This window comes from Haematobia irritans, chromosome 1 (assembly GCF_050003625.1).
Source record: "Haematobia irritans isolate KBUSLIRL chromosome 1, ASM5000362v1, whole genome shotgun sequence".
Classification (NCBI taxonomy): domain Eukaryota; kingdom Metazoa; phylum Arthropoda; class Insecta; order Diptera; family Muscidae; genus Haematobia; species Haematobia irritans.
The window spans coordinates 5562649-5588974 of record NC_134397.1 but is presented as its reverse complement, the minus strand read 5'-3'; the positions used below and the strand labels follow the sequence as shown (position 1 = coordinate 5588974).

At 33.2% G+C, this 26326-nt stretch overlaps 1 protein-coding gene across 1 annotated transcript; it reads right to left on the bottom strand.

Annotated features, from left to right (window-relative positions):
* Window positions 1-271: 271 nt before the first annotated feature.
* Window positions 272-25443, bottom strand: alpha-Est8 (alpha-Esterase-8). The gene is made up of 5 exons (XM_075289030.1): window positions 24473-25443; window positions 5608-5923; window positions 5344-5494; window positions 1916-2649; window positions 272-1783 (listed from the first exon to the last, which is right to left on the bottom strand). The coding sequence occupies exons 1-5, from the start codon at window positions 24517-24519 to the stop codon at window positions 1004-1006; spliced, it is 2028 nt and encodes a 675-aa protein (XP_075145145.1). The 5' UTR covers window positions 24520-25443; the 3' UTR covers window positions 272-1003.
* Between the last annotated feature and the right edge of the window lie 883 nt (window positions 25444-26326).

The window sequence follows — 26326 nt, the reverse complement described above, 5'->3', positions numbered from 1 at the left end:
AAAATCATGACCATTTTTACTATAGAGAGATACTTAAAAACATGAATATTTCATAGTTCTGTGGAAAATTATAACATTTAACTATAAACAAATAATTTTTTGCATTAAAAATAAGTCAAGATAGGTGTTAGTTTAACTACGGACTTTTTTCTGTGTATGTGGAATCACAATGGACCATTATGGTCTAAGTGTAAACCAATTATATCCTCTATAATCCAAACTTATCTTAGAAAGTCTTTAAAAATTTAAATTAAATAAATCGCAAATACCATAGTTTTTATTTTATTTTATTTTTTTTTTTTTTATTATATTTATTCAACTTCTGTTACAATATAATATTCACAGATAATGCTTAAACTAGTCTTACATTGCTTCCAGTAATGTAAAATAATATCAACATAGTTTTCCAATTAAATCAAATTAAAAATCTTAAAATAACAAAAATTCTCAGAAAAGTTGTTGCACTTTTTTTGTCATCACAAATTTTAAAGCTTTGTTAGAAGTTAAAATTTATTAAAAATATTATTTCAACAATTTCTAAAGCATTTACAGTATACAAAAACCGAAAAATAGAAATAATAGGTGCTAAATTTTAAGAAATGTAATACGAACAATTTTTATTATATTCATAAATCTTTACAAAAGTTGGAGAAGAAAATAAAACTAACTCAAGTCTATATCAACTCTTTTATAACATGCAATAATAACAAAATGCAATATTTTTGGTAATATCCTTCGTCCCTCTTTCTCTCTATTATAAAAAAAAATTAACATAATCAGTTCTGGCTGGGTAACGCACAGTGCACTCTTTACACATCTCATACATAGGGAATGGTTATTGAGATATCTCTCGTCACTCACTAATATAAATACCTCTATGTTAACTGTATATACAGCTAATGTTTGATATATTTATGTACTCGCTCTCTCTCTCTTACTCACACCCACCACTGACACTTATTGGAGAGCCCGGGTAGTTGTACAATTAATAGATATCTCTTTACTAATATAATAGAGATTTATCCTCGTACATGCTATCCCATAGTTTCAATTTTTCACCTTCAGGCAAATCAATCACTTCAAGCTCATCGGAAATATTCAAACATTTGAATACGATGCCATCGCCATCAATTGCCTCATTACTGGCCAATGGTATAGGTGGCCAGTGGCTAAGATTGTGTGTATGATTTAGATCATAGTTGTGGTCTTTCTGTTGTTGTTGCTGCTGCTGCTGTAATTGTTGGTCCTTCGACAAAACATTTGTGCTACCATCCTTGTTGTCTAAATTCGGAGAACCATCATCATTTTCAGGTGCTGTTTCAACAGCAACAATTTTGGCCGGACTAAATTCATGTTGGCTACTGTCACTTTCACTGGATATGCCACCTCCTGTTGTAGGGCTACCACTGCCACTGTCACTACCACTGAGGCTGCGGCTGCCAGTATCGAGGGCATTTGACCAATTGACCATGGCTTCCGTTAACGGTATATTGGGGTCACCGTATTCAGCGAATTTGGCCAGTATGGCCACCATTCGACGAATGGTGGTGTATTCGGCGGTGCGACACTTGAGTTTCTTTGCTCCAGCATTGTAGAAGAGATACGATAAATCATCGGCATGACAGGTGCCACGTACTTTACGGCCACACGTGATGATGCGCATAAAATTGAAATGTTTCGAGTCGAAATCGAAGCGATACAGATAGGTTGGAGCTGTGGCATATTGGCGACGTGCTAACAGTGTGCGATGAATGCCATGCCAGAAATATTTGTATGAAAATAGCTGCAATAAAACAAGAAAAAAATAACAAGCAACAGAGGCTATTAGGAAACTCTTACATTTTTGGCCAAGGCCAAAAGAGTTTGCTAGAGTAGATTTATTATGAAATATATGCTTGACACTAGGAATACTCACATCACTGTATTGCAAAATAGTCTCCCAGGAGGGTTGTCTATCACCGAAATAGACTTGTTTCAACATTTGTCCATATTCCAAACGCTTTTCATCGCTCAAGTTTGCATCGAGGGGTGGCAAACATTCTCCCTCGCCCAATTGATTTAATAGTTCAGGATATTTTCTGGCCTCGGGGAACATTAGAAGACCCTCAAATGAGTTACCTCCAATCAGCAGAGGTATGGTGTTACCCCAATTATTGCGTAGCAATTGCAAGGGTTCCGCTGATATGACACATTGATCAGTGTGATATGGTTCCACACAGGGACCAAAACTAAAGTTCAAACGTTTTTGCAGTCGCTCCTCCATGGTCAGAAGATTATCACATACTTTCAGCATATTTCTGGGTTTTACTCTTCTCAAATGGGCCAGAACAGATTTGTCATTGTTTTCTCCTTTATAGCCGGTGGCTTTAGCCAGGCGATATGCCCAGTCTAATCGTGGAATATTAGCCCAGGGGGCCATGGCACTACCTGACATTACTATGACTTTGTGGAATAATCCTTTGGTTTGTTCACTCAGCATAAGATAGTGGGCCGATGCTCCACCAGCACTTTCACCGAAAATTGTTATATTTGTTGAGTCACCACCAAAAAAGTGGCAATTAGTTTTCACCCATCGTAGAGCGAGAACTTGATCTTTAAGGCCTGCATTTCCGGCTACTTCACATTTTTCATCATCCAAACAGAGGAAACCTAGAGCGAGGAGAAAGGGAAAATCATAGGCGTTAAAACGACACTCAAATAAAAAGTGATTTCACCAGAAAGGAAAATGTAGATTAACATTTATTCCGGTGACAGTTGATTTTATTGTTTATAAGCACACCAAAGCATTTTGACCTATTTCATTCAGAAATAAGGTTATTCGTGATGGAATTCAGGTAAAGTAGTGTAATTGGTTTATATTTGGCTTATAAAACCACAAAAGGATATAATTAGAATCCTCGAGTATTTAATTGTGAATAAAACTTTGGTTTCTTACACCATTGCTCAGTACCTCAGTATTGCATCGTGTCCGAAAATTGGACGAAAAAATCGTTAACAACCCCAGAAATTATACGAGAACATTACCCACACTACGTGAGCGATTTACACTTTTTATACCCTCCACCATAGGATGGGGGTATATTAACTTTGTCATTCCGTTTGTAACACATCAAAATATTGCTGTAAGACCCCATAAAGTATATATATTCTGGGTCGTGGTGAAATTCTAAGTCGATCTGAGCATGTCCGTCCGTCCGTCTGTTGAAATCACGCTATCTTCCGAACGAAACAAGCTATCGACTTGAAACTTGGCACAAGTAGTTGTTATTGATGTATTGTATTGCAAATGGGCCATATCGGTCCACTTTTACGTATAGCCCCCATATAAACGGACCCCCAAATCTGGCTTGCGATTGCTCTAAGAGAAGCAACTTTCATCCGATCCGGCTGAAATTTGGTACATGGTGTTAGTATATGGTCTCTAACAACCATGCAAAAATTGGTCTATATCGGTCCACTTTTACGTATAGCCCCCATATAAACGGACCCCGAAATTTGGCTTGCGATTGCTCTAAAAGAAGCAAATTTCATCCGACCAGGCTGAAATTTGGTGCATGGTATTAGTATATGGTCTCTAACATCCATGCAAAAATTGGTCCATATCGGTCCACTTTTACGTATATCCCCCATATAAACGGACCCTCATATTTGGCTTGCGATTGCTCTAAGAGAAGCAAATATCATCCGATACGGCTGAAATTTGGTACATGGTATTAATATATGGTCTCTAACAACCATCCAAAAATTGGTCCATATCGGTTCATAATTATATATAGCCCCCATATAAACCGATCTCCAGATTTGAACTCCGGAGCCTCTTAGAGGAGCAAAATTCATCCGATCCAGTTGAAATTTGATACGTGGTGTTAGTATATGGTCTCTAACCACCATGCAAAAATTGGTCTATATCGGTCCATAATTATATATAGCCCCCATATAAACCGATTCCCAGATTTGGTTTGCGGATCCTCTAAGAGAAGCAAATTTCATCCGATCCGGCTGAAATTTGTTACATGGTATTAGTATATAGTCTCTAAGAACCATTCAAAAATTGGTCCATATCAGTCCATAATTATATATAGCTCCTATATAAACTGATACCCAGATTTGAGCTCCGGAGCCACTTGGACGAGCAAAATTCATCCGATCCTGTTGAAATTTGCAACGTGGTGTTAATATATGGCCGCTAATAACCATGCCAAAATTGGTCCATATCGGTCTATAGTTATATATAGCCGATCCCCAATCACAGAAAAATTGGGCCACTCGAGCAAAAATAATCTAGCAAAATTTTATTTCTGTAGAAAATTTTTTCAAAATTTTATTTCTATAGAAAATTTTGTCGAAATTTTATTCCTATAGAAAATTTTGTCAAATTTTATTTCTATAGAAAATTTTGGCAAAATTTTATTTCTATAGAAAATGTTGTCAAAAAATTTTATTCTATAGAGAATGTTGACAAAATTTTAAATCTTTTGAAAATTTTGTAAAAATTTTAATTTTTATAGAAAATTTTATCAATATGTTATTTCTATAGAAAATTTTGTTAAAATCGTATTTCTATAGAAAATTTTGTCCAAATTTTACTTCTATAGAAAATGTTGTCAACATTTTATTTCTATAGAAAATTTTGTCAAACTTAATTATATACGTATTTAATGGGCCATTTTAAGTTTAATATATACCAGGTATGGACTACGTGGTTTAGCTTCCAAACATTTTCAATGATACCGCACAAATACTTATGTTTACTAATTCTGCGGGACCCTACTATTCACATTCAAAAATGTAGATTTTTTGTCGTTATTTGTTTGAAAAATTCTTACTATTTGGGGAATCTCTTTGACTCCACTTCTTTGGTCTAATATGTCCAATGAGTTTCTTGTTTTTTATTCCAAAATGCCAAATTGCGTAAATATAATATTGCTCCAACAAGTTTTGTTACGATCAAAGAGACTCTAGCATCTTATTATGGTTATGAAGGTAAACAAACATTTAGAATTTATGCTCTAAAAAGAAAAATAAATTTCTTTTCATTTAAATTTGTCTATGGGTAGCCATATACATTTAAATAACAATTAAAAATATTTACACACATCGTTTGGCATCATTGCGAAAAAAAATACCACAAACAACGAATAAAATTTGCTAATGCGAAAACAGACAAGCTCACATATCGTATATCATGTTTATGGTCTTCATAAATGAAAACAAATTCCAGTTATTAGTTGAAGAGGGTTGTGAATCAAAACCAAAGACAAGGCCAAAATGCTTTTTCATTTCACAAATAAAAAATACAATAAATCCTTAATTTAAGGGTATCCAAATAAATCTATTACCTACCTAGAGGCCCCAATCTATAGGCAATGGTAACCAAAACAATATTCTCCATCATTAAATAATCGGGACTATAGAGATCTCTTGAGGCTTCACCCATTTGAAAACCGCCTCCATAGATCCAAACCATTACTGGCATTGGTCTGCTGGGATTAAGCTGAAATTATTAAAAAAAAAAAAATAATAAAAAATCAACATGTTTCCTTGAAGGATTTCCCGATGCCAATGAGGAATGGTAATTCACCGTTTGCATAATTCACCTTCACTTACCTGTTTCGTGTAAACATTCAAATACAAACAATCTTCTTGACCTTGACACTGCTTCATGATGATGTTGTATTGGCATGGCTTGGAACGCACGTGAGTGCATCTTTTGATACCAGACCAGGGTTCCGGTTCAACGGGGGCCTTAAAACGCAACTCCCCCACAGGAGGCTTGGCAAATGGTATACCCTCGAAACTAAAGTATTCACAGTGGCCATAAATGGAGCGCCACTTGACGCCTTTGACTTTGCCAAAAGTTGTTTGGGCGATAACTTTTTCATCGGAACGCAAACGTGTCTGTTTAGTTTTGAACTTGACGTAACTGCAATGAAGCACAGAAGAAAAAAAAAAAAAACAACAAACAATTGAAAAAAATCAGTCTACAATATTACAGTAAGACAAAATGCTGGGGGCGAGAAAAGGAGTTCAACTGTATTTGGAACTGACAGTGTGTAAATATTTCGATTGTTCATAATTTTTTCTATGACCCCCCCAAAGCAATTTTGTGTTATTTTTAAGCGAATGCCAGATACACACATCCACTATTTGACCTTTAGCAAAATTGATTGTGGGAAATTGTAATGCAAGTGCATATATGGGAGAACGGGTATTTGAAAATATTGTCTTGATTGATAGGAAAACGTTTCTAATAGAAAAAGATGAGTATGTAGAGATTATAAAATAGATTTTAAATTGAATTTAGTCTTTGATATGTTTATCTAAAAATTAATTGTAATGTCCTATGCCACTCTGTGAATTAAATTTGAAAACAACAATAAGCCAATTTAATTCAAAACTCGCCTTCATGCTGCACAATACGTAAAACAGAGAGATCGTTATTTATACAGAGTCCCAGCAACAAAATTTGGAAGTTCTTTTAAAGGAGTTCTAATGTTTTCATTTCAAATTAAAACCGCAAAAAAATCCAAAGACGCGTCTTCGTTAGATTAAATACTTTTTGTAGTTACATATCTAGCTTTAAATCTAGGATCAATAACATTAAAAATAGTATACATATATCATTTATCGAATTTTCATACTTTTTTTCTCGTCTATGTTTTCGAAGTTAAAAATTTAGACCAATGATTCAAAATCGCCAAAATAAGGACTAACTGTCTAAAAAGACTAAACTGAACACCCCTCATTTTGAAGGTGTGTGTGTGTAGAATGTTGCTCCTATTTTTATTTTGGAATTCACTCTTCAGTTGTCAAAATGCCGTCCAAGCAAGGAGAGAATCGTATCAAAATTTTGCTCGCACATCGCGAAAATCCGAGCTACTCGCACGCTGGCAAAATCGCTAAAAGTTGCCAAATTAACCGTTACAAATGTAATTAAAGTGTTTAGGGAACGTTTGTGGACAGCCAGGAAGTCTGGATCGGGGGGAAATCGAAAACCGGAAGCCGCTGAGACGACAAAGAGAGTTGCCAGTAGTTTCAAGCGAAACCCTAACCTCTCTCTCCGAGATGCCGCAAATAAGCTGGGTGTATCGTGTACAACCGTGCATCGAGCCAAAAAACGAGCCGGACTATCGACTTACAAGAAGATAGTGACTCCAAATCGCGATGATAAACAAAACACGACGGCCAAAGCGCGATCCCGGAGGCTGTACACGACGATGCTGACGAAGTTTGACTGCGTGGTAATGGACGACGAAACCTACGTCAAAGCCGACTACAAGCAGCTTCCGGGACAGGAGTTTTATACGGCAAAAGGAAGGGGAAAGGTAGCAGATATTTTCAAGCAGATAAAACTGTCAAAGTTCGCAAAGAAATATCTGGTTTGGCAAGCCATATTTGCCTGTGGCTTGAAAAGCAGCATTTTCATATCTTCCGGGACTGCCAACCAAGAAATTGACGTGAAAGAGTGTTTGAATAAACGTCTGCTGCCTTTCCTGAAGAAACACGGTTGTTCCGTACTGTTTTGGCCGGATTTGGCATCTTGCATTACGGTAAAAAGGCCATGGAGTGGTACGCCGCCAACAACGTGCAGGTGGTTCCCAAGGACAAGAACCCTCCCAACACGCCAGAGCTCCGCCCAATTGAGAAATACTGGGCTATTGTCAAGCGGAACCTAAAGAAGACCAAAAAAAACTGCTAAGGACTAACTGTCTAAAAAGACTAAACTGAACACCCCTCATTTTGAAGGTGTGTGTGTGTAGAAAACTGCTAAGGACGAGCAGCAGTTCAAGGCAAACTGGCTTTCTGCGGCGAAGAAGGTGGACAGGCTGTACAAAATCTGATGGCAGGTGTCAAGCGTGAGGCCCGGCAATTCGGATTTGGAAAAGCGAAAACCTAACTGAATATTTTTCCTGAATTTTAAATAAACGATTTCACCGATTTACACGCGTTTTCCCTTGACCAAATTTTGATCGTAACACCCTTTAGAGGAAGTTAAAATTAAGTCCACCTCTAGGAGAGCAAAAAACTTCCAAATTTGTTTGCTAGTCAACAGAGAAAAAGTATGTTCGTCAAATTAACAGAAGGACGGTCGTATATAAATCGATGTATACGTATCATATTAAATTTAAAACTTCTTAAAATTGAGATGATTACCAGGAGCTATAGTATCATTAACCACAAATTAATTTCTTTTTTGAATATCTTCCCTCATATTCCCTCGATTCATAAATCATTCACAATGATTTTAATGAACTTGGCTACCACTCCCTATAAGTGGAATACATTGAATAGATTATCTCAGAAGCTACCAATTCATTCCATCCATCTACACATAATCACCTTTAGGTATCTACTGTTCAACTTCCTTAACGGTAAGTACATCAACATACACTCTATGCCAGCTCATTTGCAAGTATAGTAAGTGAGTAAATGGATACACTATATTTTATTATGGAATTAATAAAATCTAAGACATATATACATATATAAGGAATCAAAAGAATATAATCAGTTTCATATATCAATGACATCGTTATGAAAATCCACACTTTGAGTATCATTTTGCTTGTCTGTCTGTCTGCCTGATTGTTTCTTGGTGTCTCTCACTCCTTCTTATTGATAGAAAATATGAAACAAGTGTTGAATTTATGGATCATTTACATACAGATGGGCCTCTTTTAGTAGAGTAAGAAGAAGAAGAATAAAGTGATGAACAGTAAGGGGAACATCTTAACTCCTCATCTATTGAGGTTCGTGGGTTCATTCGTGCGTTTGTTCATTCGCACAATTCATTCATTGTTCGTAATCAGTGATTGCTTTGTATATTAAAATACGACAAAAAAATATGCACACACTCCCCCAGACACACATATATTGTACATATGCAAATAAACAGAGGAGACTCGAAGAATATGTATATTATGCTAGAAACTATAGTGAATGCAATAAAAGCAATTTAGTAACTAGAAATGTTAAGAATTTAACTTCACACCAGTGTTTTCAGTATTTTTCTGGCTCTTGTCCCCAAATAGGACGCTTTTCTTTTCCTAAAATTCCTCACGAAAAGCCCCAATACTTTTAGACAAGTTTTTATTCATTTATTTTGTTAATTCAAAAATTTACGAAAATATAAATTTTTTGTCATGCCAGGTTGGGAGTTGCAACAAGTTCACGATTTCGAAACACAACACGGGGAGACCGATGAACGACTCAAAAATTTCATCGAAAACATATCCCCAAATGGGCGAAATCCCCAACCCTGACAAACACATCTTCACACAATTGACAGTAGATTTTTGTCATACATTTACATCCAAAGAAAAAATACTTTCCTCAGGAACGAAATTTTAGACAAACGATATTCACTTTTGTTATAAATTATTTTCTATTTAAGTGGTTCCACTGCAATGTGAAACGCCGTTTGGACTCGGCTATAAAAAGGAGGTCCCTTGTCATTGAGCTTAACATAGAATCGGGCAGCACTAGGTGAAGTATCATAATGGCCTTAATAGTCTAAGTGAGGTTGAAATATCGGGCTGCCACTGCACCTAACCTAACCTAAGGGACTCCCTTTTTATACCCTCCACCATAGGATGAGGGGTATATTAACTTTGTCATTCCGTTTGTAACACGTAAGACCCCATAAAGTATATATATTCTGGGTCGTGGTGAAATTCTGAGTCGATCTAAGTATGTTCGTCCGTCTGTTGAAATCACGCCAATTTCCGAACGAAACAAGCTATCGACGTGAAACTTGTCACAAGCAGTTGTTATTGATGTAGGTCGGATGTTATTGCAAATGGGCCATATCGGTCCACTTTTACGTATAGCCCCCATATAAATGGGCCCTTTAACAGAAGCATATTTCATCCGATCCTGCTGAAATTTGGTACATCATGTTAGTATATGGTCTTTAACAACCATGCAAAAATTGGTCCACATCGGTCCATAATTATATATAGCCCCCATATAAACCGTTCTCCAGATTTGACCTCCGGAGCATCTTGGAAGACCAAAAATTCATCTGATTCAGTTCAAATTTGGTACGTGGTGTAAATATATGGCCTTTAACAACCATGCAAAAATTGGTCCACATCGGTCCATAATTATATATGTAGCCCCCATATAAACCGTTCTCCAGATTTGACCTCCGGAGCCTCTTGGAGGAGCAAAATTCATCCGATCCGGTTCAAATGTGGAACGTGGTGTTAGTATATGCTTTCTTATATACATGCAAAAATTGGTCCACATCGGTTCACAATTATATATAGCCCCCATATAAACCGATTCCCAGATTTGGCTTGCGGAGCCTCTGAGAGAAGCAAATTTCATCCGATCCGGTTGAAATTTGGAACATGGTGTTAGTATATGGTCTCTAACAACCGTGCTAGAATTGGTCCATATCGGTCCATAATTATATATAGCCCCCATATAAACCGTTCTCCAGATTTAATCTCCGGAGCCTCTTGGAGGACCAAAATTCATCCGATCCGGTTCAAATTTGGAACGTGGTGTTAGTATATGGTCGCTAACAACTATGCCAAAATTGGTCCATATCAGTCTAAAGTTATATATAGCCGATCCCCAATCACCCAAAAATTGGTCCATATCGGTTCATAATCATGGTTGCCACTGGAGCCAAAAATAATCTACCAAAATTTTATTTCTATAGAAAAATTTGTCAAAATTTTATTTCTATAGAAAATTTTGTTAAAATTTCATTTCTATAGAAAAATTTGTCAAAATTTTTTTTCTATAGAAAATTTTGTTAAAATTTCATTTCTATAGAAAACTTTGTCAAAATTTTATTTCTATAGAAAATTTTGTTAAAATTTTATTTCTATAGAAAATTTTGTCAAACTGAATTATAGACGTATTTAATCGGTCTTTTTTGATTTAATATATACCTCGTATGGACTTACTTACAATTTAGAAGACGGTGTTAGGAGGTTTTAAGATACCTTGCCATCGGCAAGAGTTAACGCAACTCAAGTAATTCGATTTGGATGGCAGTGTTTAGAAGAAGTTGCTACGCAATCCATGGTGGAGGGTACATAAGCTTCGGCCTGGCCGAACTTACGGCCGTATATACTTGTTATAGTTCTTTTTTCTCTTTTCTACTGGAATATTTTCTACAGAGGCTTGGCTGTAAAATACTTACAAACACTACATATATGGATGCTTAATGCCAGTCAGCGAAATTCTTCTCTACATATGTACTTTGGATGTTAGAGACATAATGTATGCACATTCAACCAAAACAACATTCACATATGGTGTATGGCGTATGGGTGTGTGTGTTTGTGTGTAATGTATTCTATTGTGTTTTAATTTAAATCGTATTAAGTGACTTTTCAAAGCTTATCTCAGAGCAAATGGAATACTAATTTTATAAATAGCATTACGGAATCCGGCTTCTGATGTACCTCCCTCTATGCTTAATAATGAAGACCCTAATGCCACTCAATTGTTCTGTTTCAAGTCTATCTAACCGTTCTCTTGCTTTACTGGCTGTCTATCTGTCTCTGTGTCAGTCTAGTAGTTAAGCTAATGCTCATCTACTTAAATGTCTTCTTAATATAATTTTTCATTTGATATACATACTTGAGTAGTAAATGTATGTATATGCTACATAGTATATGTAGTATGTATGTACATATATGTATTTAAATATTTATATAAATGTTATGCCTAGATATGCGCATTATCCATTGACAGCTCCTTCATTGAACTACTTTTGCGGGAAATAGAAAGTTCAAGTATTTGCCTCAATAAAAGTACAGTTGGCGTTTGTGGGGGTGGCGGGGTCGAAGACTCAAGATATATGGACTTCCATAGAATCATTAGACAATGATAACTATAGACCCTAGCTTCTGTTAATAGAAAGGGGGTTATAATAATTGTAATTATTATTTAACATTAGGTGATAGAATTTTCCAGATAAGAAAAGGCCATTCAAGCTGATTAAAAAGAGTCCATAAGACGTATTGTAGGTTAACAAAAATCAAACTTAATTTATTATGTTTTGTTCGAGCTTTGTTCGAATAAACACTAAATTACTTTATTGATTATAGATTAATTCATGTTACACAATGTCATCAATAAAAAGATAATAGCAAACAGAGCTCAGATACATCGAATTACTTATACCTTCGCCGGAGAGTTTTGTAAAGTTAGTAATCATTCATGGTTGTCGGAAAATTTCTCTTCGTATTTCTAATCAAACTTCCACACAATTTTCGTATATTAAATATAAGCACTTTGTACAAATTTCAACTGAACTTTCCCAGTAGTGGAAGTAGTTTGAAAATTTCAATATAGAGGAGAAAACAATATCGAAAATGTAAAATACTGAGAAATATAGATAACAGAAAAGTGGATTTAGAGGTGTTTTCAGTAGGGTTTATTGGGGTAGCTGACGATGCCCAAGTCATAATGCAAAGGAGTGACATATTAATTTCAAAAAATTATAAATTCAGCAATATATCTTAAAATATGAAAAAGAAAAATGGAGGCGCTTTGACTGAAAGTTATAGTGATGCCACTTTTCCAATATTTTATATATTTCATTGGAATTTTAATTCAGTAAATCGAAATAGCAACCCAGCAAACAAATTTTAAGTTGTTCCACAAACATTTCATTTAAACCGCATCTCGGGAAACCTCCATCGATTTTTTCCACTTCCAGCAGTGCTTTTGGACAAGTCTTACAATGTATGCATCTAGGCCATTATAAGCAAAAATTGAAGTTTTGGACAATTAAATTTTGCAAAAAGAATATAAAATCAATAAAAAAGTAAAAAAATAATAAAAGTAAAATTCAAAAATTTTGTCCTAGCAAGGATTTCAATGTATGCAATTCCACTTTTTCACTTCCAATTTTTTGAAAAATTTTGACAATTTTTTTTTATTTTTTTGTTGATTTTTAAAGAAAAAAATATATGTATACAAGAATATATGCAAAAAACAACCAAAAAGAAACGATGTATAACATAAAAAATATTATTAAAAAAAATGTTTGATAATAATCAATTCCTAATTATCAGTTAATTTTTTTTTTTTTTTGCTTTTTTATATACATATGTCAAATTGTTTTTGTAACGTAGTATACATATTGTAGTTCCCAACGCTGTTTAATCTAAGATATATACTTAGTATTAAGGTGCAACTATATGTCAAGTTTATGCAGTCCTAGTTAGTTTTTATTAAATAAAAAACAAAAATTAAAAATCAAATATAAAATATAAAATAACTCAAATATATAAGTTCGAGGATTAAAAATTGTTAACATAAAAATATATATTATTTAAAATATTAAATTTTTAGTTGCAAATAATTAAACCTATTGGTTAATAACCTGCGTTAGTAGGCATTTGAGAGTAGTAATCAATTCCTAAATTTTTATATTTATATATCAAATTGTTTTTGTAACGTAGTCTCCATATAGTAGTAAGATATATACTTAGTAATAAGGTGTAATAATGTCAAGTTTTTGCAGTCCTTGATTGTAGTCCTAATTATTTTTATAATTTTTTTAAGTAAATTTAATGTAATTCTTTATTTTGAGTATCCCTGTAACCGTATATGGCCATTTCGGCTTGGTTGTAAAATGAGTTAAATAAATAAAAAAATTGCCGCTGTTGAGGTTTGAACCAGCGTTCTTTGTTTTTTCATTCATAATAATAAAAAACATCTCAGGAAGTAGTTAGAATGTTTTACCTTGGTATCATATTAGGTTCATATAACAGACACTTGAATAGACATTTGGATGCATCGTGTTTAGGTTAGGTTAGGTGGCAGCCCGATGTGGCTCATATCGTGTTTAATAGTGTGCTAAGGCGTTCTGTTATGGTGCCAACAGACCCATGTTCAATCCCCGGTGGAACAAAATTGTTTTCAAATTGTAAAAGTTAAATAATATGAATATAAAAGTATAACAACAAATATTGATAAAAATAAAAACTGAAATTGATGAAAAAATTTTGGTTTTTAGTTTTTTTTTTTTTAATTTCTTCATTCAAATCAACTTCTAAGACACAACTTCTAAAGCAATGCAAAGGATCCAAATATGGAGTACTTCCGTCCTGTCATAAGCCAATGTAAAATACATTGGAGGTGATCCAGGTTTGGACTACTTCCGGATCACAAATTGGGGATCAACACTACTTTTTTGGAAGCTCTTTTTTTGCTGAGTTGTTATATAGGACACTTATTAAAAAAGATTATTTAAAAATCCATAATTTCCATAGCGACATTATTCCATTAGTATAAACCTTTTGTAGTTTCATAGGGAAAAAACAACGACAAATAATTTTCGTAGACTTCCTTTGGAGTGAACTTTCCTCCATTAACCCTCTGGTGGGTGCTAAGGTCCCTGTGAACGCTCTGTATTTTTATTCATGCATAAATCTGTTTTTTTTTTGTATCATATCAACTACAATGGTTTATCACTTCCCGATACTAATTAGTACATCTAGTCATATATCATAATTACAATTTTTTTAGGCCGGTATTATGTTTCCATTATTGAGCGAAAATTTAAATTTTTTCCTTTTAATAATGTATTTTAAAGAATAAAAACTATTTGAATTTTATAATAAAATTTTATTTAAAAAAAGGCTAAACCAAATTCCAAATACAGTTTTTTTTTTAATATTCCAAGGGAACATTGCTTAGTTGAGGGTTAGTGGAGTATTTTTCATGGTTATGCATAAAAATCTTTTCACAATTATTGATATTCCCAATTAAAAAATTAAATTAGTAAATTTATAATTGACATAAGCTTTACTTCATAGATTTTCCACCCTCAAATATTGATTTCACATAGTGTAACCTAAAACTTAAAAACACCTTCCGTTTATTGCTAACGCTTAAAATTTGACACGATACATTCATCTTAATTAGCCGATATTGGATGCGGTTCAACCCTCAAGATGTAACGCTGGTGAAGGAGATGCTCTTATCCAGTTAAGTGTGAAATTCTAATTAAATATCTAACTCGCAAAAAATACGAACAAAACAAAGTTTCAAATTTCAACTTTTGTTTTCGACCATAATCAGACGAAGGATTCACCAGGTAATTTTTCCTATTTTGCCTTCTTTGCTTCATATTCGATTAATGAAGAGCTACTGGGGATGCGAATTTTCAAATATTCCACATTTAATATTCACTTCATTGTTTATAGCGGGGTATCACTTAGCCAATTATTCCAAACTCTAAAAGTTTTGTATTTTGTTTCCTTGTTTTGTTCCAAAGGAGGTGAACCAATTGAACGTAATCAATGGAAAAATTGAGATCATATTACAGCAACAATTTAGGCTTTGAAGTGAAGAATAATTATGTATTGAAATTAGTTGAGCTGATAAAAACTTTTTTATGAATATTTTTAACGTTCATTTGAGGTTAGAAGTAGTAACTAATAAGGCCAAACCGTACAACACAAATTGGTAAAGGCGTATTTTGAATATTTGCACATAAAACAATTTTTTCTGTGATGCGAAAATCAATATGTTAGGAGCCTAATGAATATTTGTCATCTTATAGAATGTTTTATGGATCATTATACACCGAAAAAAAAACACTTTTCTGCGTTATGAAATTTTCATTTATTGTAAAGTATTTTCGTTAAGAGTAAATGAACTCGAATTTATGATAAACTATACTTTATAACGAAAGGGAATTTCGTTTTGTCTAAAACTTTTTGCCGGAGGAAAGTATATTTTTCTGTGGGTGTACAAACAAAAAATATTAGTATGTATATTGCATGCTTGCTCAAATAGAGATTTTAAGATAAAAATCTAAACTTTTGAAAGTGTCAATGAAAAATATACGCGGTTGCTTGCCTTGCAATATGCAAAATTTATTAAATATATTAATGGTTCAAATATGTGAAATTCTTGAGTAAATGGCACATAAAAAAAAACTGTACAAAAAATACAAGTGAGGAATGAACTAAAGCAAGGAGTAGATTGTACACAGACAAAAAAAAAAAAACAAACGAAAAATAGAAATTATGGCAATTTTAAATTATTCCCTATAAAGCTAATTAGCTTTAGTTTAGTTTTATTATTTTTTAAAAATTCCACGGTTGCCACCCGAGTCAAAAATGATCTACCAAAATTGGGAGAATATCTTACCAAAACAACATCTTATTTTGCAAAATGTTTTTCATAGAAAATTGTATCAAAATTTTATTTTTATAGAAAATTTTATTTAATCAAAATTTTATTTCTATAGAGAATTTTATTTTTATCAATATTTTATTTCTACAGAATTTTTTTTTTCAAAATTTTGTTTCGACAGAAAATATTTTCAAAATTTTATTTCTATAAAAATGTTGTCAAAATTTAATTTATACAGAAAATGTTGTCAAGATGTTTCTCTTCTTTGCAAAATCTACCAAAACGTAAAAAATTCTACCAATCTACCAAACAGTAACAATGTAAAATTTTTGTAGAATTTGTGGCAACCGTGGTTAGGAGAGGTTAGGTATAGTGGAAGTCCGATATTGCCGGCTCATTTAGACAATTAAGTTCATCGTGATACCACAGTGGCGAACTTCTCTCTTATCACTGAGAAGAGAAGCTTTGGAACACTCAGAAACTTTGAAACACTCAGCATTACTGAGAGGAGACAATTCAACCCCGAAAATCTGTTTTGTGTTCGGTCGAAGGTGGGATAGAACCCAAGGGCATACTGGCATGCAATGCGGGCATACTAACCATTGCACTACGGTGACTCCCGATTTCGCATTAGTTCTCCCCATTCCGCACTAGTTCTTCAGATGTTATACTTTTTCAGTATTTAAGATATAATTTAAAACATAAAGAAAAATTATAAAAAAAAAATTATTGACTTCACTGTTATCTCTATTTAAATATGTAGGTTAGGTTAGGTGGCAGCCCGATGTATCAGGCTCACTTAGACTATTCAGTCCATTGTGATACCACAGTGGTGAACTTCACTCTTATCACTGAGTGCTACCCGATTCCATGTTAAGCTCAATGACCTCCTTTTTATAGCCGAGTTCGAACGGCGTTCCACATTGCAGTGAAACCACTTAGAGAAGCTCAGAAACGTCACCACCATTACTGAGGTGGGATAATCCACCGTTGAAAAACTTTTTGGTATTCGATCGAAGCAGGAATCGAACCCATGACCTTGTGTATGCAAGGCGGGCATGCTAACCATTGCAACACGCTGGCTCCTTAAATATGTAATAATTAGCAAAAATTTTATGACAAATTCCCAGTCCGCCAACATATGGGTCGGTATAGGTACTTTTGAAATGTTTTTTAAAAATTTATCCTTACTGTGATTTATACAGAGTAAAATTAAAACAATTAAAATTTTTATATATCATCTCAAATAATTTTTTTTGTGAAGAAAATTATGTCCACCTCTAGAAGAAAATTTTTGGATGTAATTTTAAATTAATGACTGATGAAGAACATACAAGTTTTTTCGTTGGATTATTATATCACTACGTGAAATTATCATCAATAAAATTACTTCAATTGCACCCATAGAAGGAATATGATCACCTCAAACATGTTTTAAGAGCAAAATGTTATTTTTGTGTGGTGACCATGTAATTTCAGGATTGGTCCAAACAAAATATTGTTTGTATTGTTCAAACATACTATGTTTCAACTTAGGGCATACATTGGTAGAAAAAAATTTTAATGAAATTTTCATTGTGTGGATATATTTTTAAGGCACCAATTGGTTACATCCATTATTTTACTTGCAGCATACTCTCTAGGTTTCTCCTTCTAAGCACATATATGTTTATAGGCTATTTCTAAATTAATATATGTTTGCATCTAAGCATATTATATTTATCAACATTTTATATCCTAAACATAGTATGTTCTAACATATTAACATATATGTCCCAAACACGTTATGCTAGTTTATGAACATTATATGCTTGCATTTAAAAATATTGTGTTAAAAAATTTGAGTTCCAAACATATAATTTTTACACCCAAACATATGAACAGTCGTTTTCGTCCGTGTATAATATAATCTGTTTCATATCGTTTTCGATTTCAATAGCTCACATATTAAAATAATATTTACTTGATAAGTTCTTTATAAAAAAATTTCAAGCTTCAAAAATTTCCAAAATATCTATAATACTCGTAAATGAAATTATTCATCTTTTAGATCTTGTAAAACTTACATTAATTACAACTTTAACATATATATAATTACAACAGGTCATAACTCATTGCAAATTAATTAAATCAAAATTAATATTTTTTATTAACATTTTAAAGTTGTACTATACAGAAGGCTATATAATTTGTCTTTAATATATTACATTAAAAATAGCTGCTTGATTTTTAGAAGACACGTTTTATAATGACTTAATTGTTTTCTGTGAATTAAAAACACAACAGTTTAAAGGAGATAATTAAAATGATTTTAATCGTTAACTTCGCGCTCATAGGTATGTAATTTTCTATATGAATTAATCAACAAACTGATGATTAATAAAACAATGTACTAAACAGTGTCAGTGCACTCATACTTAAAGCTTTAGCAGATGATGGTTTATTAGAAACAATCAAACTAGTTTCAGTGTAACAAACTGTGAGGTGAAGTAACCTTCACAGTGTGCAATTTCAAGTAAAGAGAAATGTTACAGCTGTACTAAATTACACATGTTATAATTTTAATAAAAGATGGACTATATAATTAAATTCAATTAAAGTAAAACCCGGCTTATATGCGCAAATTAAAAAAATACTTTAATGCCAAATGAATTTGATATAAAGAAACTTTTCAAACCCAAATAATTTCTTAACAATAAACATACTTTTTATCTATATTATTCATTGAAGGAAAAGTTTTCTTTTCTGACGAACAAAATTTTAGACAAACTGTTGACACTTAGAAGTTTTACTTTAAAACAAAATAAACCATATTAGAAAAAATAATTGCGACGTTTGATGCGACGGATATATTTGCTCTTAAAGATAATACTTTATAACAAAGGGATATTTCGTTTGTCTAAAATTTCGTTCCTCAGGAAAGTATTGTCTTTTGTGTAGGTTTTATAAATATTTGTAAATAAATGAAATGGATGAATTTCATCTATTTACAAATATTTATAAAACAATTTTATTATGAAAACCCTAATGATTTATGACCATAGTAGAAGATTTTTTTTTGTGAAATTCTAAACAAAGGCTAATGTATATTTTTCTCTTATTGAGTCAAAAAAATAAAGTCTTGGATTTATTTCATAATTTCGTGGAATAGAACCTAGAGACTCTTTTTATGAAAACTCTTCCTCCTCCCCTCTTTTTATTCTTTATTCCAAAAAAACGCAGTAATGCATCCTAATGGCATCTACTCGTATGTCCATAGCATGAGCCCATATCATATAATATTTATTTTTTCAATCATGAAATAGATTTTTATTATCATTCTTCAAAAATCAAAGCAAAGATTAATTGATTTCTTCACCCAAAAATCTTCTAAATCCGTTTTAGGTGCAGACACATAGGTCACCAATAATCTTTACTAGACAATGCGTTTTATGTTATCAGTACACTAGGAGCAATCATAAGAAAATATTGACGCAAAAAAAAACACAATTGTCTGCTAAATAAATTTAGACATTTAAATAAATTGAGACAATCAAAATTGTTTGCAAGTTAGTCGCCAGTGACATCATAAATTGTTACGGATATGCCTATCTCTTTAAATAACACTTTTTATTATTTTTGTTTAGATAACAAAATGTTTGAATACAATTCATTAATTATGACATGAAATCTCTTCGCAGAAATATTTATAATTTTGAGTATGAATTCTGAAGTGATAAAAACAAAAAAAAAAAAAAGAACCTTATCATATCGACTTATCAAATCACTATACTAATGCTTTATATTTTAAGACGTAAGTATTAAGTTGATATACTCATACTCTGTGAAGTAAGTATTTAACGCCATGCTACGCAACGCCAAGGAACCAACTTTAGAATTCTCTGGTTTATTAAAATATGCGAGAATGGTCTCTTATGAATATGGATGGGGATAGGGTGATATAATTTAAATTTTACGATTAATGATGTTATACGGAATATTTTCCTTGTCAACTCATATACAATATGTAAGTTAAGAGATATACCATCTACAATATTTGAATACGTACATAGGTACTTTAGTGCTGTTTAACAAAAAAAAAAGTTTATTCAAAGAGCCATTTATTGTCAACAAATAAATTTTAACTCTCATATTCAAAAAAGTTAAGGTAAACTTTAAATCTACTATTATCATACAAGGCCATTTAATATACTATACAAAATTGATGAATTTCATAGTTTGCTTCTACAATCGATTCAAAAATTCTCATTTACTTTTGATCTTCGGTGCAAGAGAATTTCAATAATAAGCAACACAAAATAGCTCTTAAATTTAATGGGTAATTTTAAGTGCTGACTCTAGAAGTATTTGCTTGAAAAGTCTCCTTTTCTCTAACCAATATTCCTGTTATAGTTCTTTCAATGGCTGCAAGCCAATTGTTCTTCTCATAGCTGATAGTAGTGCCATCAGTTTATTAGATATGTCTTAAAAGTCCACCTAATACACTTTTTATTTATAATAAGTCTTTAACCCTGGAAAGTCATCCTTATTTTTTTGTACACAAACGTCATCCTTCGTCATTTTGACTACTGCTTATTTCAAGACGCTATAATTTACATCGTAAGCAAAAATAACAACAAAAATTCAGTTTATTTTCTTATTCAATTTGTTTTTAATTAGTATAAAACAAAAATTTATACAATTGTTGAATTAGTATAACTTAAATTTATCATTTCCCAATCGACTAAAATGCATTTTAAACCGAAAATGAAATTTCGCGTCGTCATTTTGACGAAGGATGACTGTCCAGGGTTAACTACTGTTTCCAAGTTCATTGTTGTATTTGTCAAACACAGCTTAATAATATTTTCATATTGATATTTTATTACATTGCCCAGAAAGTTCTATTAAAGAACAATCGAATTACTTGAGTTGTGGTAACACTTGCCGATGACAAGGTATTTTACAACTTCTTAACATTGTCTCCAAAGTTGTAAGTTCGTGCATTCAGAGTCTATGTTAGACAAGAAAAGACAGATTAATACCTATATAAGTCGATTCAATTCATAATCGGTTTATGTAGAGGAGTCTATAAATGAATATGAACCGATCTGTATCAATTTTGGGCAAATTTTTAACCGGATCGTATGAAATTTCTTCCTACATCTGGCTACTCAGTTATGTAAAGTTTTGGAGGTCGATCTATATGGGTCTATATATAATTATGAACCGATATGGATCAATTTTTTTTATGATTAGAAGAAAGAGTATACAAACATCACGTGCCAAATTTTAACCGGATCGGATGTAAATTGCTTTCCAGGAGGCTCAAGAAATAAAATCAAAGGGTCGGTTTATATGGGGGCTATATATAATTATGAACCGATATGACCAAAGTTTTACATGGTGATTAGAGGCCATATATTGACATCACGTACACCAGACATTACGTCAACTGGGAGCCACCGTGGTGCAATGGTTAGCATGCCCGCCTTGCATACACAAGGTCGAGGGTTCGATTCCTGTATCGACCGAACACCAAAAAGTTTTTCAGCGGTGGATTATCCCACCTCAGTAATGCTGGTGACGTTTCTAAGGGTTTCAAAACTTCTCTAAGTGGTTTCACTGCAATGTGGAACACCGTTCGGACTCGGCTATAAAAAGGAGGTCCCTTGTCATTGAGCTTAACATGAAATCGGGCAGCACTCAGTGATAAGAGAGAAGTTCTCCAATGTGGGTGGTATCACAATGGACTGAATAGTATAAGTGAGCCTGATACATCGGGCTGCCACCTAACCTAACCTAACCTAACTGTTTAAATGCCTTTCGACCTACGCGTTATAGATTGAAAGGGCTTTGAATTGTTGTTGTTTTGGATTTCTGCCCACACGTAGATGGACTAGAAATCGTACTAATTTTGTTCACACACGTCGTTGGGCGCGCGTGGCCTAACCCTTATCGCAAATCAAAGAGTCGGAGTTACAATTTTACAAATTCATTTATTGAGGTCTTCGTGACCTATTCTTTAGAGTTGCAAATCATAACTAAACTTAAAATATATTAAACAAAGCCGTTAGGGAAAAAACGGTAAAACTTAACGAAAATAGGATGATAAGTCATAAGAGCAAATGATAAATAGCAAAAGGAGATGAAATCATTACTCTCTGAAAACATTAATAAAAACAAAAGAAAGTAAAAAATAATAAAGAAAGAGTTAATATTAAGAGAATATATGATTTCTTGGAGCGAATCCGTTGGTACTCTTCGTGAGTACATATTAACATGGGACTGACTGACGTCTTCCATTTGAAGCTTGTTGAACTCGCTTCAACACTAACCATCCCCCCTTACTATGGTGGAGGGCATTATATATATTATAAAAAGAGCATTGGCATACAGAGCCCATGAGCTATAAAAAACATTTATTATAACAATGTTAACCCTTCCACTACCGAAATAAACCTAAACTAAAAATCTTTAATGTTTCTTCTGTTTTCACTTGTGCTAACATCATGTAGAACAAAAATTGTAATTTTGAGGACCTAGCTCAATTACTTGAAGAGCTATATGATTTTTTTTTTCTGAAAACTTGATTCTTTAATTTTGACCAAATGGCCTTACTTTTAAACCGACTTATAGATATATCTGCCATCTTGCCTATACATTCCATATAACAGTTAGGAACTTAACTGCTGACAATTTTCCAATTAAATTTAACTGGAGAGAAGATATTTCCATTTTTATACCCTGCGCCACACTGTGGAACAGGGTATTATAAGTTAGTGCATATGCTCGCAACACCCAAAAGGAGACGATATAGACACATGGTGTCTTTGGCAAAAATGCTCAGGGTGGGCTCCTGAGTCGAACGTCTGTCCGTGAACACATTTTTGTAATCAAAGTCTAGGTCGCAGTTTTAGTCCAATCGACTTTACATTTGGCACAAGTATGTGTTTTGGCTCAGAATAGAACCCTATTGATTTTGGAAGAAATCGGTTCAGATTTAGATATAGCTCCCATATATATTTCGCCCGATATAGACTTATATGGCCCCAGAAGCCAGAGTTTTACCCTAATTTGCTTAAAATTTTGCACAAGAAGAACAATTAGTACTATAGTCAAGTGTGCCAAATTTCATTGAAATCGGTTCAGATTTAGATATAGCTCCCATATATATCTTTCGCCCGATATGGACTAATACGGTCGCCCGATTTACACTCATATGACCACAGAGGCCAATTCTTAACTCCGATTTAGTTGGAATTTTGCACAGGGAGTAGAATTATCTTTGTAGCTATGCGTGCCAAATTTGGTTGAAATCGATTCAGATTTAGATATAGCTCCCATATATATATGTTTTTCTGATTTCGACAAAAATGGTCAAAATACCAAAATTGTCCTTGTAAAATCGCCACTGTTTAGTCGAAAAGTTGTAAAAATGACTCTAATTTTCCTAAACTTCTAATACATATATATCGAGCGATAAATCATAAATAAACTTTTGCGAAATTTCCTTAAAATTGCTTCAGATTTTAATGTTTCCCATATTTTTTTATTAACATTGTGTTCCACCCTAGTGCATTAGCCGACTTAAATTTTGAGTCTATAGATTTTGTAAAAGTCTATCAAATTCTGTCCAAATCGAGTGATATTTAAATGTATGTATTTGGGACAAACCTTTATATATAGCCCCCAACACATTTGACGGATGTGATATGGTATCGAAAATTTAGATCTACAAAGTGGTGCAGGGTATAATATAGTCGGCCCCGCCCGACTTTAGACTTTCCTTACTTGTTCTTTCTGTTAACTGAGAGTTAAAGCTTAACGGAGCTACATGAAAATGGCCGTAAAGTCTCTACTTTAAAATAACATCGAGAAATAAATGTAAACTTAATGAGGAACTAGAGTTTATTGTCTTTTGGGTCAAAGGGTTAATAATAAATTTGAAAAAAAAGTATTTTAAGAAAGGTAGATTATATAATCTAAGTCCCAACCTTATGATTTATAAATTATAAGTTTAATTTTTAATTTTAAATTGTCGTTAATTTTTAGTTAATTAAATGAAGCATATAAGTTTGTATGACCGAAAATAGTCTATTCAAATTATTACAAATAAAATGGTAAACATGTTGCTGTAGTGGTAAAAAAAGAGTCCAAACCTTATTTTGTTTTAGTTAAGCCATTTAGTTTTTATCCCACTATATTATAAATAACACAATTCTTTTACACTTAAAAATATACTATAAAATTTTTATGGAGTTTTGTATTCTGTACGGATATAAAATTTTGTAGAAAAAAATCCTATATTATATTACTATAATCTATAGTGTATGTTTTCAATCAGTTAACATAAATCGATAATACTCACTTTACGGCTATCCGCATTTGATCCGCTAACGGTATATCAAATGACATTTTGTTGTGGTTTTTAGTTAAAACGAATCACTTTGAAATTAAAAGAAACTAAATGAAAAATAACTCTAACGTCTTGTATTAAAGCGATTTCATTGAAATTGCACCGTCAGTAACACTCATACGCTACGGGTGACCATACCAAGTGGCGATAACTTGGAGAAAAATCAATAACAAGAAATAGGGAGAATGAGTTAGCGCAAACGTTTACTTATAAGCCTCTAAGAGTCTTTGGATGCAACATGAAAGCAACTCCACTTAATCAATGTAACAGCAATTGGATAAACAAAAACACTCGACTCGACTTTTTTGTTGTGGATATATTACTCGAGATAAATCTGTAGACTGGGATTTAAGCACTTGTTGCCACCAAAGCAATTTAGCTGTTATTGTTTTTAGTCCAACTCTTCTCCGAAGTCAGCAACATAGAATAAACATAAGTGCCAAAGGGTATAGACAGGAAAACAAGTCGACAAGATTCACACGCACGAGTCTCACGCACACACACACACTCGCTGCCCCATACCAACAAGAATGGTGCAAATAAGCACGAATTAGCCGAAATTGTTTTTATTTCGTTTCGTTTGTTTTTCTTATGCTAGGGTCTTTGTCGATTTCTTTTTGTTTATAAATCAGAGCGCCACACCACCCAAAATAATGCGAATGAGATGGTGTTGTTGTTGATGTTTTGTTCTTTATGTTTTCTTTTCTTCTTCCTATTTTCCACTTTAAAATTTTTACTTTTGCTACCGTTGCTTGTGGTGTTTGTTTTATGCTTTCTTCTAGATGTGGTGGTGTTGTTCTTGTTGTTGTTTTATGTACATCTCCTTAAACGTCGAGTATTTTTGCTTGCTTTTGAGTCTCGACGAAGACTAAAAAACCGAACGTTTTTGCACAAGGGTTGTTCGCCAACTGAACTAAAGTGAACAACGTTTGCAATGTTAAAAGCACACACTGACCAACAAAATGAACGACGAACGAAAAAATAACAACACAAAAAAATCTATTCTCAATAGGTACTGTGTGTATGTGTAGGTCGCTTGTATGCCTGGAGCTTTGCACATAGCACAGTGTTCTTTCTATCTTGCTCTCAGTATTCACTTAGAATTAAATGTTGATGTTCCTGCTAGCACAATCATTTTGTCGTATCATTATTGTTTTTGTTTCATGTTGATTGGGTTATGCGAGTGAGTCGCTCACCACTCACCACAGTGTTTTGGAAAATTCTCATCGCTTGACAAGATGGAAGGGAGTGTATATAGATAGGTGTTCTCTTGTTTTTAGTGTGAATATTAATGTGGCATATTATGAGCGGTAAATTCATGCATAATTTTATACACACCCAATATGGTATGATGTCCAGTGGCAAAGCAATGCCTTCTTAGCTCTAGTCTGACCATGTTTTAATTAATGAAGGCATGCTTTTTAGTTCTAGCCTAGTGAAATCGACTCTATATCTATGTTTTTTATGCGATATATGGTTTTTAAGATGAAGATAATGTAGCCAAGTTTTTTTTTTCTACAAGGACGAATACAGCGAAACCTCTAAATAGTGGACGGTCGCCTAAATTTTGTCCACGTTAGGGAGGTGTTTTTAGAGAGGTTAGTTTTAATATGATAACTTTTGAGAAGTATCCGCTTTTAAGAGTTTCCAATTTTGAGAAGTTTCACTATAAAGTGCACTCGCGGTAACGTGAACACGCTTTTTCGGACACTAACTACTCCGCAATGCGGAAACACATGAAATTTTACGTTAAAGGCGGATTCACAATGTCAAATACAATTTCAAATACACCTACGGAATGTTTTA